Source organism: Orcinus orca, chromosome X (genome assembly GCF_937001465.1).
Source record: "Orcinus orca chromosome X, mOrcOrc1.1, whole genome shotgun sequence".
Taxonomy (NCBI): Eukaryota; Metazoa; Chordata; class Mammalia; order Artiodactyla; family Delphinidae; genus Orcinus; species Orcinus orca.
Genome location: NC_064580.1, coordinates 112,647,627 through 112,661,028, shown reverse-complemented (window position 1 = coordinate 112,661,028; position 13,402 = coordinate 112,647,627). Strand labels below are relative to the sequence as shown.

Here is a 13,402-nt window from a genome sequence, read left to right as displayed (position 1 = left end):
TAAATATTATTGTTCTTGAAAAGCACATTCTAACCAGTGTAATTATATTGCACATATTTTAGAGTTTTAGGATATAGTCAATTATCTTCAAAATACTTGTTCTGTAAATCTAAAGTGATATAAAAATTCTGTAGCTAAAGTATTCTCAATTTAACCCAGAAATATCATTTCATATCATTTCTTCATCAACCACCACTGGTTTCTTTCACGTGTGTTGTTTTCAAGTCACTCTCTCGGTTCTCAAAACTCTGAATCACAATAGATCTCCCCTCCACCAACCTAGCCACTTGTGGTTTCAAATAAATAAAACATATGTTCTCTTACTCTTTTTTCTCACATTCCCCCTAAAATGATTTTTAAAAACTTGGGATCCTCTTACACATTTTAATCATATATTTAGTGCTTTTAATTATCATAAGTGTAAATGAGTTAATAAGTAAAAAATGTTAACGATTTTATCTCAAAAATAAGATGCGGATTGCTATTATTAGATTAACTTAGATTATTAGATTAAATAAGATATAGATTGATATCATTGATATTATTAAATAAATGTTTTATTCTGAATTTTGATAAAATCTGAAAGAAATTCAATTACGTTGTAAAAAAACTCAGCACCACTAACCTATACTGTTCTGGTTCTGAATTCAGAATATCTCTAATAGGCCAAAATATATCATTTTAAAGCCAAATCTCATTCTTAATAGAAATATGGATAAGACAGGAAAAGATAGCGACATTATAGATTTACAGTATTTCAATTAGTTATTAAAGGAGGCTTCTCTAAAAACTGTATTTCACTTTATCTCTTTGTCTGATACTCCAGGTTACACCACAGGTCAATATACCATACTGTGTTTTGGAATGGGTGGGGGAATGTGCCTTTCTTTTGTAAAGTGGGGCAAGGGCTGTTCTAAACACAAGCTCATTTTCAGATCAGTTTTTGAGAAGGGTACAAAGAAAGTAAGGGATCTGGAAATTGATTCCCTTAAAATTGCATAGCCCCCCCCCCAAAAAAAAATTGCATAGCCCCCTTGGAAAGAACCTATAAAGGTTTGCATACTCTAGTTTGAAGACCAATGGATTAATGCACATCATAATAAATTGACTACTATTTATTAAGCATCAACTACCTACCAAGTACAATGATAACAGTTTACATATATTATCTTTAATTCTTAACAACCCTATGCAATACATACTGAATTATCTTCATTTTACAAATGAAGAAACTGAGGCTTAAAGCAGTTAAGTGATTTGACCAAGGTTTTACAGCTGGCAAGTGACGGAGTGGGGATCTGAGCCCAAATCTGACTCAAAGCTCATGCTCTTTTCGTGTCACACTGCATACATCCAACGCTGCCAGACTTCTCTTACCTTTAGCACATCGGTGGGATTGGCTATAGTGGAAGATATCACTCCTGACACTACCCCACATATCATATTAATTAGAAGAGTTTCATCTGTAAAAATGAACAAAAAAAAGAAAGGTCTGCTTGTAAGAGGTACCAGTTTCTGAGAACAGAGCGCTGAGCTATCAGAGAAAGGGAACCATGTCAGAGAACTGACTACAGAAATGAACCACAAAGCTTATGAAAATAAAGAAACTCAAATATTTCTAGGTTCCAAATCAGTACTGAAACATATAAAATTAAAATAGATATTTCTAAAACACACTGGAATATATCCTATTATTCTGTATAACTGCCAATATTCCATATAAATTCAGAATGTGCTATTTCTCCTTCAATCATTTCAAACATCTAAAGAAAAAAATTTTTAAGTCTTTTTCTGGAGAATCATCAACTCTAAAGACTCAGGAACCGAATGTTAAAGGATAAAATCTTATGTCTAATAGGAAAAAAAATACCTAAATATTAATTTTAATTGGCCATATTATCTACTAGCCTCTATTTATTGACAGAAGATTTCTGTAGTTAAATGTGGAAAAACTAGTCATTTGGAACTAAATCCTCTCAGCTAGAAAAAAGAACAAAGAAACCACAGAGCGTATTGTTCTAAAATTCAATCTTCACCACGCCTCCTCACCAGAGCGAGCCTACAAGTTAAAACCTAGATAAACCGGGCTTCCCTGGTGGTGCAGTGGTTGGGAGTCCGCCTGCCGATGCAGGGGACACGGGTTCGTGCCCCGGTCTGGGAAGATCCCACATGCCATGGAGCGGCTGGGCCCGTGAGCCATGGCCGCTGAGCCTGCGCGTCCGGAGCCTGTGCTCCGCAACGGGAGAGGCCACGACAGCGAGAGGCCCGTGTACCGCAAAAAGGCTCCAGAAAAAGTTGACTTAGACAATAAAGCAATTCAAAGGACATTACCAACCGAAAAGCTCTCCAGCTGTCCCCAACTATGCAACAGCCTCAGGCCTGTAGTAAAATAACCATTTTAGTATAGTATCCAGCTGAAAAAGCTACAGCAGCAAATAGAGAGACATATGGTAATGCTGAATGTGGGTTAAGGTGGCCATATTTTGTATATATATAAAACTACTCTACCTGACCAAAGCTTATCAAAACCCACAGCTAGAGGATTCCTTATAGTTGAAGTCCTCTTGTAGATGAGGACAGCATTAATTTTCTCAACAAGTTTGCTCCATGTTCTCTCTGTGATGACCAGAAGCCTTTTTTTGTTCGTTTGATAGGAAAAGGGACAAACTTGAAGAGCAGGTCCCTCTAACCTATACATCACCTCTGCAAGGATTAATCCCAAATCAGTACAAGCTTATTTTGTCCTTGCAATGACTGCTACCCATTCTCAGGCACCCTGTGATGAACACTTCTCATTAAGCATGATTTCAACAATCCCTTTGAGTGTTACCTTAAAAGAAAATAAGGAGTCTTATACTGACCTTCTAAACGTTCTACAAATAATCTCTTCAAGCTCTGGTAAATGCCAATTTTAATGGTGCCATATGATGCCTGTCTTAGTAAAGCAGGAGCGATTCTGCCAGAAAGAAGGAAAGAAAAAGAAAGTCAGTTATACTTAACATGCACTCACAGATTATACATATCTAGACAGCCTACTCACTTCCATCACCCCCCTCATTCCATAAAAACAGCAAAATACGCATTTTTTTCAAGCATCCATGGATTCATCAAGAGAGGACATCTAGGTCATGAAACAAACCTCAAAAATTTAAAATAATTGAAATCATATAGAATATGTTCTCTGACCATAATGGAATTAAGCTGGAAATCAATAAGGAAAATCCACAAACACTTGGAAATTAAATGATACTTCTAAACAATCCATGGGTGACATGGGTGTATTTTTTAAATAAATAGAATTGAATGAAAATGAAAATTCAACCTATTAAAATACGTGGGATGCAACCAAAGCAGTGCTGAGAGAGAAATTTATAGCACAAAATGCTTACATTAGAAAAGAGGGAAAGTCTCAAAATAATCAATAATTTAAGTTCCTACCCTCAAGAAACTAGAAAAAAGAAGAGCAAAATGAACCCAAAGCAAGCAGAAGGAAGTAAATAATAAAGAGCATAAATTAATAAACTTGAAAACAGGAAAATAAAGAAAAATCAATGAAACAAAGTTATTTTGAAAAAAATCAATAAAACTAATAAAACTCTAGCAAGGGTCCCAGTAGTAAAAAGAGAAATGTCACCAACAGGAATAAAATGAGGAATAGCACTACAATTCTGCAGTCATTAAAAGAATAATAAAGGAATACTATAAACAACCTTATGCTCATAAATTCAACAACTTAGAAGAAATGGACTAATTCCTTGCAAACTACAAACTACCAAAACTCGATCAAGATGAAATAGATAATCTGAATAATCTCATAATCATTAAAATTTTTTAATTTATAATTTAAAAGTTCCCAAAAAGGAACTCTCCAGGCCCACCCAGATCATTTCACTGGGGAGTTCTACCAAATATTTAATAAATGAATGCCAATCTTACACAATCTCTTCCAGAAAACAGAAGAGGGAACACTTCCCAACTCATTTTATGAAGCTAGTATTACCCTGCTAACAAAACCAAAAAAACAGTACAGAAAAGGAAAACTAACTACAAGCCAATATCTCTCATGAACTTAGATGCAAAACTCCTTAACAAAATATCAGCATATTGAATCCAGTAATGTAGAAAAAGTATACACCGTTACCCACTTCATAGATTTTTTTTTTAAATCAACCTTACTTCCTAGCAGATGCAGATATATCTTCAATCCTATCAAGGAGGTACCAGAGCCAAGATTTCACCCTATTTAAGTTCTGCTTATAAACTGGAGACATTCTCACTCATACCTCCTTTGAGATTCTTCCAAACTGCAGAAGTATACTTTAGCTGTTATAAATAGAAAGACAGCAGCAGCTCAAACAGTTAAGATTTTAAAATGATGACAAAACATGCATATTTCTGACTTTATTGCTTGCTATCTGAAAAAAATAATCTTGTGATCATCTGTGCTGATAAAAGAACAAGGTGAAACAGATGATCCATGATTCACTTGCTTAAGGATGTAATACTTGATTTTTTCCCCCAAGTAAACTATCTTTGAAATTAAGGCTAACGTAAGTTAATAATAAAACTGATATCCATTCTCTGAGCAATAAACTGGTACCCTAGATGCAGGAGTGGACTAGTAAATTGGCAGCAGATAAACAACACACTGGACAATAAACCACTGACATATGAATAACCAAAAGATGACCCCCCCAAAAAAAATGATGGATCTCCCGCTCTTTCATTCTGCATTTTCTATTTAAACTGCCAGAATAGTATTTCTTTAAAGAGGAAAAATTTTTTTACAAGTCAGTATTTGGCAACTCAGGAAGATTATCACAGAAATATATACTGCGAATTGGTGCCGCTATTCACAGCGGCTATGGATGACTCTCAGGAAAACAGGAAAAAGCCAATGCTGCAATGAGATATCCACTTTAAAATGTATCGCTTATAGCCAAATGAACACAAGATCCAAAGCTCAAGAGTTACAAGCAGGTGAAATATAAACTGGCACATCAATATTGAATTATAAGTTGAAATGGTGAATATAAAGGGCACAAACTATCAGACAGCTGAAATACATGGCTTCTCAAAAAAGTATTTCTATTCGTGACGTAAGGAAAGAGTCCTCACCCTGAATACAGAGCCAATACACCTTCTTCCTTATAGATTCGGAACAAGGCATGAAACATTCCTCGGTATTTTATCTCTTTGAAGCGGACATCAATACTTTGGCCTTGAACTTGAAGTCGCGTTTTGGTCAAGTCCACAGGGAAAGTTCCTGTGAAGGAACACACTCATTTATAAGTTTTTCCAAAGAATCACAGTTAAGTTTTGGATGAATTTAAGCCAATGGTAATTTTTAAAACATAAGACAAAATTCTTTTTCTAACACCTAGGTCTCTACTTAAATATCACTATCAGAGGACAAGAGTTGTATGTGATAAAGTGAAATGTACTATATCTAGGCAGCAGGATTTGACCCACAGTATAACTGAAACTGTGATATAATAAAGTGCTTTAGGATAGTCCTAATACACTATAAATGCAAAATACGTAAATGTTTTAATTTCATCTGTTAACATACAATCTGGCATTTATCTGTCTCTTCCTTCTGCCCCCCTCCCACCTCAAGTCTCCCTACTTCTCCCTCATAAAATCTCCCCAAATCTTCACCAAGAAGATAGGAAAGCATGGGATTGCTGCTCCACATACTCTTAAATACTATTACAAAGTTTTGTGGGTTTTTTCTTTTATCTGTCTATGAGAAATAGTTTTCTAGTATTATGAAAGATAATGGCAAAGTCCTATTTGGCCTACTCATCTGGGTTCCTTAGGTAATTCAGGACTAACACCAGCACAGTGCTGAGTGGGAAATTTTCTTTAACCAAACTTCTTTCTCTTATTATATCAACACAGAGAAGTGGTCATTACATTGGCAAAATATATTTCAAGGACTATTTCAAGGTCTAAAACTAACAAGATATTTATGCAGCTCTGGTCACTGATGACCTTGATATCATAACACCAGACAATATGCCAAGAAAGTCAATAAAAACTAGTGGATTGGGGTCACTTATGAACAGTTTAGGAAAGAAAATTTGGAAGATGAAAAAACACAATCTAAAAGTATTTCAAAATTAAAATCAAATAGAAAAGAATCTGGTTTGATCTTGGTCAATCTTCTAAAATGGGAAAGAGGTTTGAAAAAAGGAAATCTGAATACTTACTAAGAAATTTATAAACAACTGAGCACAAAGAAAGGCCACTTGTATAAGAATATAACAGAAACCCCTATCTTATCTCACTCCCTCTATATTTTCATGTATGTTTCCTAAGCATAGCAAATTAACAAATAACTAAACTATCAAAACAGCTTCCTAAAATTGACTTTTCTTAACTTCACTTGCCATACCGTCTGTAGTACTTTTTTTTCTTTAAGGTGTACATCTTTTTTTTTAACATCTTTATTGGAGTATAATTGCTTTACAATGTTGTGTTAGTTTCTGCTGTATAACAAAGTGAATCAGCTATACGTATACATATATCCCCATATCTCCCCCTTCTTGCATCTCCCTCCCACCCTCCCTATCCCACCCTTCTAGGTGGTCACAAAGCACAGAGCTGATCTCCCTGTGCTCTGAGGCTGCTTCCCACTAGCTATCTATTTGACATTTGGTAGTGTATATATGTCCATGCCACTCTCTCACTTCATCCCAGCTTACACTTCCCCCTCCCCGTGTCCTCAAGTCCATTCTCTACATCTGCGTCTTTATTCCTGTCCTGCCCCTAGGTTCATCAGAACCATTTTTTTTTAGATTCCATATATAAAGAAAATATTACTTGATAGCTTTGAGACAACAGTTTTTAAAACAAATAGCGCGGGACTTCCCTGATGGTCCAGTGGTTGAGACTCTGCGCTCCCAATGCAGGGGGCCCAGGTTCAACCCCTGGTCAGGGAACTAGATCCTGCATGCTGCAACTAAAAGATCCTGCATGCCACAACTAAAGATCCCACATGCCACACAAAGATCCAGCACGCGGCAACGAAGGTCCTGCGTGCTCCAACGAAGGCCCGGTGCAGCCAAATAAATAAATAAATATATTTTTTTAAAGTACATTACTTTCTTATGATAATTTTTTTTTTAAATAGGGCAAGCGGGCTTCCCTGGTGGCGCAGTGGTTGAGAGTCCGCCTGCCGATGCAGGGGACGCGGGTTCGTGCCCCGGTCTGGGAAGGTCCCACATGCCGCAGAGCGGCTGGGCCTGTGAGCCATGGCCGCTGAGCCTGCGCGTCCGCAGCCTGTGCTCCGCAATGGGAGAGGCCACAACAGTGAGAGGCCCACGTACCGCAAAAAAAAACAAAAAACAAATAACGCTACCATATCTATACCCTAAGGAGCAGGTTTCTCAGTTTTCACTTTCTTACCAAACTCAGCAACAATAGAGGCAAGGCCGCCATATACGAAGGGTTTCCAATTCAGACCAGACATCTCATGGCTTACAGTGACACTTTTCTGGTGCTAAAAGTAAACACAAATCAGAACAAGGCACAAGAGTGAGGAGCATCTGTTAGTGTATGATCACATAATTTATATCAACAAAATTTGCAAATAAAACAAATGTAGAGAAAAAACCCTACCAGGTGGAATGACAAAAAATGAAGGCTCCTGTTTTATGTGATGATCATGAATGTGTTCTTTACTGCCATTCTGTAGAGGTAAGTGTTCGATTCACTCAAATATCAACCTGTGCCCTTCACGTTCTCTAGTTTCTTTAATGTTATTCCCATCCCCACCCAAAGAAGAGGTTTCATTCCATCCAGCACACCCAACTTAGACATCCAACTAGACAATTACAAGTGAAGGAGCCTGGACTTTAAATTATATAGGCTGAGGCATCTCATAAAAGCAGTTCATGGTATTCAGTTAGCTTGATTCAGGTGCAAGGCAGACTGACACCACTACCCTCTCATAGTCTTAGTCCTCTCATCTCTCCACTAAATTTTAGGGTTTTATTTCATCTAGCTACTTTCCAGCTACACACAACCTCCCCCCACTAGGCCCAGGGTAAGTTAAGCACATTTTCACCTTCCTTCTGGTTCCCAGAGGAATGATGGCAATATGGATGATGTCTCTCCTCTCTCTGACATTTAACATACATCCATCTAATGAATCTCCTTTTCCCTGGCCTTTTAAAGCACATACATACAAATATTGTTTTTCTTTGATGTTTGGGTTCTTTAACAATGTATACTACTCCCCATCCCCCTCACCTCCTTCCCCATCCCGCCCCCATTAGACCTGTCACCCTCAATATTTTCAGCCTTTTTTTCCGGCCACTCCCAGCTATTTCCCTCTTGGATTTTATTTTTTCCAGTTCTGCCTTCTAAATCAGTGGTTTTCAAATTTCAATGTGCACCAGAATCATCTAGAAGGCAGATTAAAACATTGACTGCTGGGCCTTACCCTCAGAGTTTTTGATTGGTGGTCTGGGAAATTTGCAAATTTGCAAATAATGCTGATGCTTCCACGCTTTAAGAACTACTACTCTAGGCATTGCCTACTAAATCCTGGTCCAGCTGGAAGCAATCTATTTTCTGAGGATGGATTCTCAGATTTCTTTTAAATATTCCTTTTTCAGATCTTCATGGTATGCATACTATTGAATTTCAAAAGCAACTTCAAGTGGTTTACAGTCAGGAATGAAGACTCTAAAGTCAGACTTGCCTAGGTTTAAATCCTGACACCACCACTTATTAGTTCTGTGACCTTGGGCAAGTTATTTAACCACTGTGTGCCTGAGTTTTCTGAACTGTAAAATGGGAATAATAATAAATACTATATTATAGGGTTGTTGTGAAAATTAAATAATATATGTAAAACACTTAGAAAAGTACCCAGCACCTAGTTCAACTATTAGCTATTATCATTATTACATTTTTGAATAGTTAAGTACTCAAATATACATTTTAACAGATAATACTTACTGCCCACCTCCCCTACTGCCCAATCTGGGGTTAGCACCATTGAATCACAGTCTCTTTTTATGGGAGACAAGGTTTTGTTTCGTTTCCACATAAGGAATTCTCTGTAACTAAGCACAAAAGAACAATTTTCCAGAGAGGATAGCTAACATGCAGACAAATGTTTTAGAGGCCAGAAAAATAATTACGGAAACTTCCTTTCAAACATAGTATGATCAGCCAGTCCATCTGACAGAGTCTGCAGTAGACAACTCTTTTGGAGGAAAACTGTTGAAAATAATTCTAAAAAGCAAAGTAGCAATAAGCAATTCAATTATCAGCTGCAGCTTGAGATAAGTCTTGAGTACTAAATACTACCTTATCAACATTTTTCAGCTATGCCCATATTTTAAGATTACAACTGATAGTAAAACATGACACAAATGATGAGAGGGTAGGCATGGAAAAGCAAGGACCATGGCATATCCCTTCTCTAAGTTGGGGCAAGGTGGAATGCCCTTTCCATTCACCAATTTAGAGATTGCCCAAAACAATCAAACATTTCAAATGGCTGCTATACTTGTCTCCAACACTTTCTCTTTATAACTTCCTTCAACTCTTTTCATCGCAGAAGAAGCCTGACTTGACTACCTGCTACCCAGCCTTTTAATAAAGAAGATGTGCTCAGGGTTCAGGGAGCAATAATAAAGCAATTAAAGGCAGGGGGCAAAGCCACAGCAGGGACCAGAAAGACCAGTCACAATCTCAGGTCCATTAGCCCAGTGGTTCTTTAATGAAAATGTTCACGATTCTGGCTTGAACTAAAGAAAATAAGGGCACCTAGTGCCTTTTATTTCAGCTAAATGTATTTAATGTAAAGGACTATTACAAGATCATGTTCTTCCTACTCCTGGAGCATTTTTTAAAAATCACCTTTCTTGTATGAAATGTATTAGTAGTTGGTAGCTGATATTGTTTAGTGTTCTTATTTGGCAAAACAAGACTGGCTACCCTACTTTGTGCTCATTTTTGTCATTCTCTATATTACACTTCAATTACTACAGCTGAAAATTTCAGTCACTTTTGTAGGGGCCATATCACACTACTGAATCACTCAAATGTCAGCTAAAACCTTTTACATAAGGCTGTATATATGCATGCATGTTATGTCATAGCTATTCCACAGCTGTATAATGCTCTTTTGAGCCTTCATGTATCCCTTATATATCTTAAATCTCAGGCATACAAATAATGACTAGGATGAGGTTTATCTTCTGGTTGCCCCATGTCATTTTCTCTCTTAACTAGGTAAGATCCCTGAAGGCCGACACCATGTCTCACAGTACTTTTTATAACCCCTACAATAGCTGGTACAGAACTGGGTACACGTCCATTATTGATAAATACTTGGTTGGTTCCAGTGTGATGTCCTTTATGCATGTATACAGCCTGTATGTAAAAGGTTACAGGGAAAATTTGAAAGTTAACTTACTGGACCTGACCAATGCTACACACTGTACACAACACTTTGCTGGTCCTCAGAGATTCTCTCCCTACTAATTCTCTCCCCTGGCTTTTGTTGCAGAGAATTACTTGTGTAAAATACCCCAAGCACTCTAAAAATGATTTTGACTTGTGGGGGCTATCCCCAGATATGGGTAAAAGAAAAGAGTCATATCTGAGTTGAAGTAGAAATATAGTACCTTAAATATTTTTATCATGTTAAGAAGCCAATGAAAAATGCCTTCAAAATGCAGACATGTATTCTGAAGTCTGACTAAGGGAAATCTTATAGCCTAAAGAGTGAGAAGAATATCTAGAACACAAATTACATAACCCTGTTACACTACTCCAAAGATCTGGTCAGAAAAATGCAGGTGCCTTTCTTGCTTTCTCCTTTAAGGAAGAGTAGGCGTTAGAGATTCTCAGATTCAGGAGGTAACAATGGAGAGTCAAGCAAATGTTTATTGAAGGCATACTAAATGCCCAAATGTGCTATGGGTATAAACATGATGTTTAAAACAAACAAACACACACACACACACACACACACAACATATGTTCTAACACCATGACAATATTTATGTTTCCTGGATAATTAAGGAGATGGGTGTGGGGATAAAAGTTGTATGAAATACAGTTCTTGCCTTTCAAGAGCTTATAAACTGGTGGAAGAAATCAGAGTAGTTCATTAAAGAAAAAAATAAGTGCCAAACTATGTAGCACAAACTATAAGAGCAGGAGAAGCATGGAAAATGAGACAATCCGCATGGGCTTGAATAATTTGAAAAGGCTTATGGAGATGAGAGAACTTAAAGTGGGCCTTGACAGAGGGCAGGTAGAATCTCAACAGGTATAGGTAAGGAGAGGGTGCGGGGAGAACAGGATGGATAGATACAAATGTGGGGAAAAACACAGCATGTGGAGGCAAGCATCAGTATGGTTTGACTCAGAAGGAAGAGTGCAATCTAACTGGAACAGAGAATTATTTTATCTGACTGAAACAGTATCAGACAAAAAGTATGATAAGGAACAGGTTAAGTTGAAAGTCCTGAAACCAAAGTGTGTGTGGCAGGGTGGGAGGGATACTGTAAGTTTTTGAATAGGGAAGTGACTTGAGGAAATCTACCACATTTAGTTAGCCTACTAGGGCTGCAGCCAACCAGTGGATTACAAACAGGAGAGGCAGGGAAACTAGCTTAGGATGGTGTGAAGTAAAGCAGACAAGATGTTTGTTGGCAGTGAGGTTAGATATAAACTTCTAAAATAGAGACACAAAGGAACTTGATGATGTAGGGAATGAAGGGGAGGGAAGAGTTCATGATGACTTGAAGCATCCCCAGCCTGAAAAAAACAAGGAAACACTGACAGAACACTACAAATGTCCCTGCTGTTACCTTGTCTGAGAAACTAATTCATGTTAATAATGTCTGTCATCCCAATTAGTTAGCTGAACTGCATTTTAATAGATGCCTTCAATGCCTTGACCTCAAGTAGTGGCAGGGGGTAGAAACTGAAGGGGAGCATCTTTCAACAGCATCCGTCACACTAATACAATGGAGGTGTTTGCTTACTCCGCTTACAATCACGGCCGCCGTTGCAAACTTCACCCTTAGAAAAATTAGGATTATTCCGGGAAAGATACCCATTCACCCTCTGGGTAGCAGGATCTTGCCAGTTCCTCAGCTGTCAGAGCGAGTTCGTGGAGAGAAGGGAGGCGCCTGAAGGAGGCGGCCTCCCTGGGGGGTCGAGGAAGCAGGGTTCAATCGAAGAAGTAAAACCACCGATGCCAGAAGAGTGAAAGACAGGGAAGGGACTCAGCTGAGGGGAGAGAGAGACCAAAGGACCGTTAAGCCCCTCCCAGGCCGGGAACCAGGCCAGCCCGGCCCCGCGCGGCCTGGCGCGGCCCAGCCCCGCTCCCCAGCCTTGAAGCCCAGGAGCTCCCCCTCACCTGCTCGGGCTCATCGGACGACTGGGAAGACGCGGCTCCCACAGTCGGAAGCGCCACTGCAACGCCAACCCGGAAGTATTGGTACCAACGGAAGTAACCAAGTCGTCGCCTCGGCAACGGTGGTACAGCCATTCCAACTCCGCCCCCTCCGAGCCTAAAAGAGAAGGCGCGAAATAGGAGGCGGAAATGACAAGGGTCTTAACGGAGGAGTCGGGCAGGCTGCAGGCGCAAAGGCCCAGAAGGGGCAACCCGACTCTAGGGAGGTGCAGGGAGAGGAGGCTAAGACATGAGAAATTTGGCAGCTTCTGCAGCTAACGTGGGTGCAGAGATGTCGCCCCGTCACCGCATCACCACCCACTTCACGCGTACAAGGACTAGGGAAAGGAGGGGCGGGGTACGAGGGGCGGAGCCAGCAGAGTGAAAGGGCGGAGCGGGGCGCCTGCGGGCAGAGTACCAAAAAGGAGGGAATGTGAGGGGGCGGGGCAAATGCTTAAAACAAAAGTGGGAAAATGAGGGAAAGGGAGTGAGCGGTATTTACAGAGGTGCCTGAGCTGTGGGGGGAGTGGGGCGGGGGTGAGGAGTGGGACAGGCTGGGGGCAGAAATAAAGATCAAATAAGCAAATAACCTCAGCACCAGGTCTGAGGTCGCCAGGTACTCAAAGCACATGGTTGAGAAAGAGCAAGTTAGAAGCAGAAAAGGGACCATAAAAAGTTCAAGATAAAGAAAATGAAGAGTAGAAATACTAACGGGGAAATCCGAGTTAATCCTCACCTCACAATCAGCCAGAAGATGATGAGAGGGCCTGGTGACCAGCTTCGGGCTCTAGCCCCACCCCAGGAGCCAGAAGGAATAACTTCAAAGCACCATAGATAATTACGTGAACCAATGGGCTATGTTTTTAAGCCTCTCGCGTGAAGGTTCCGTAATCACGCAAGAATACAAAATACTATGGTTTAGACGTTGAGTATAAGTAAAAGTAAGTCAATGCAAGGCCTGTGGCC

At 39.3% G+C, this 13,402-nt stretch overlaps 1 protein-coding gene across 7 annotated transcripts in view; it reads right to left on the bottom strand.

The window, feature by feature from the left end:
• SLC25A14 (solute carrier family 25 member 14) overlaps positions 1-12,536 on the bottom strand; it is a 34,105-nt gene extending 21,569 nt beyond the window's left edge. For 5 of the 7 annotated variants that reach the window (XR_007474739.1, XR_007474737.1, XR_007474738.1 and 2 more), the window contains exons 1-5: positions 12,401-12,536; positions 7,414-7,507; positions 5,119-5,266; positions 2,862-2,956; positions 1,378-1,463 (exon numbers count right to left, since the gene is read on the bottom strand). Coding sequence is in view for 4 of the 7 variants with exons in the window: in XM_012537009.3 (XP_012392463.2) it covers positions 1,378-1,463; positions 2,862-2,956; positions 5,119-5,266; positions 7,414-7,507; positions 12,401-12,532 (555 nt within the window). In the remaining 3 variants the exon portion in view is untranslated. Of the gene's footprint in view, positions 1-1,377; positions 1,464-2,861; positions 2,957-5,118; positions 5,267-7,413; positions 7,508-8,973; positions 9,088-12,023; positions 12,271-12,400 lie in introns of those variants that run through there. The other 2 variants (XM_004280546.4, XM_049704559.1) reach the window with 2 other exon arrangements.
• Positions 12,537-13,402: the final 866 nt, after the last annotated feature.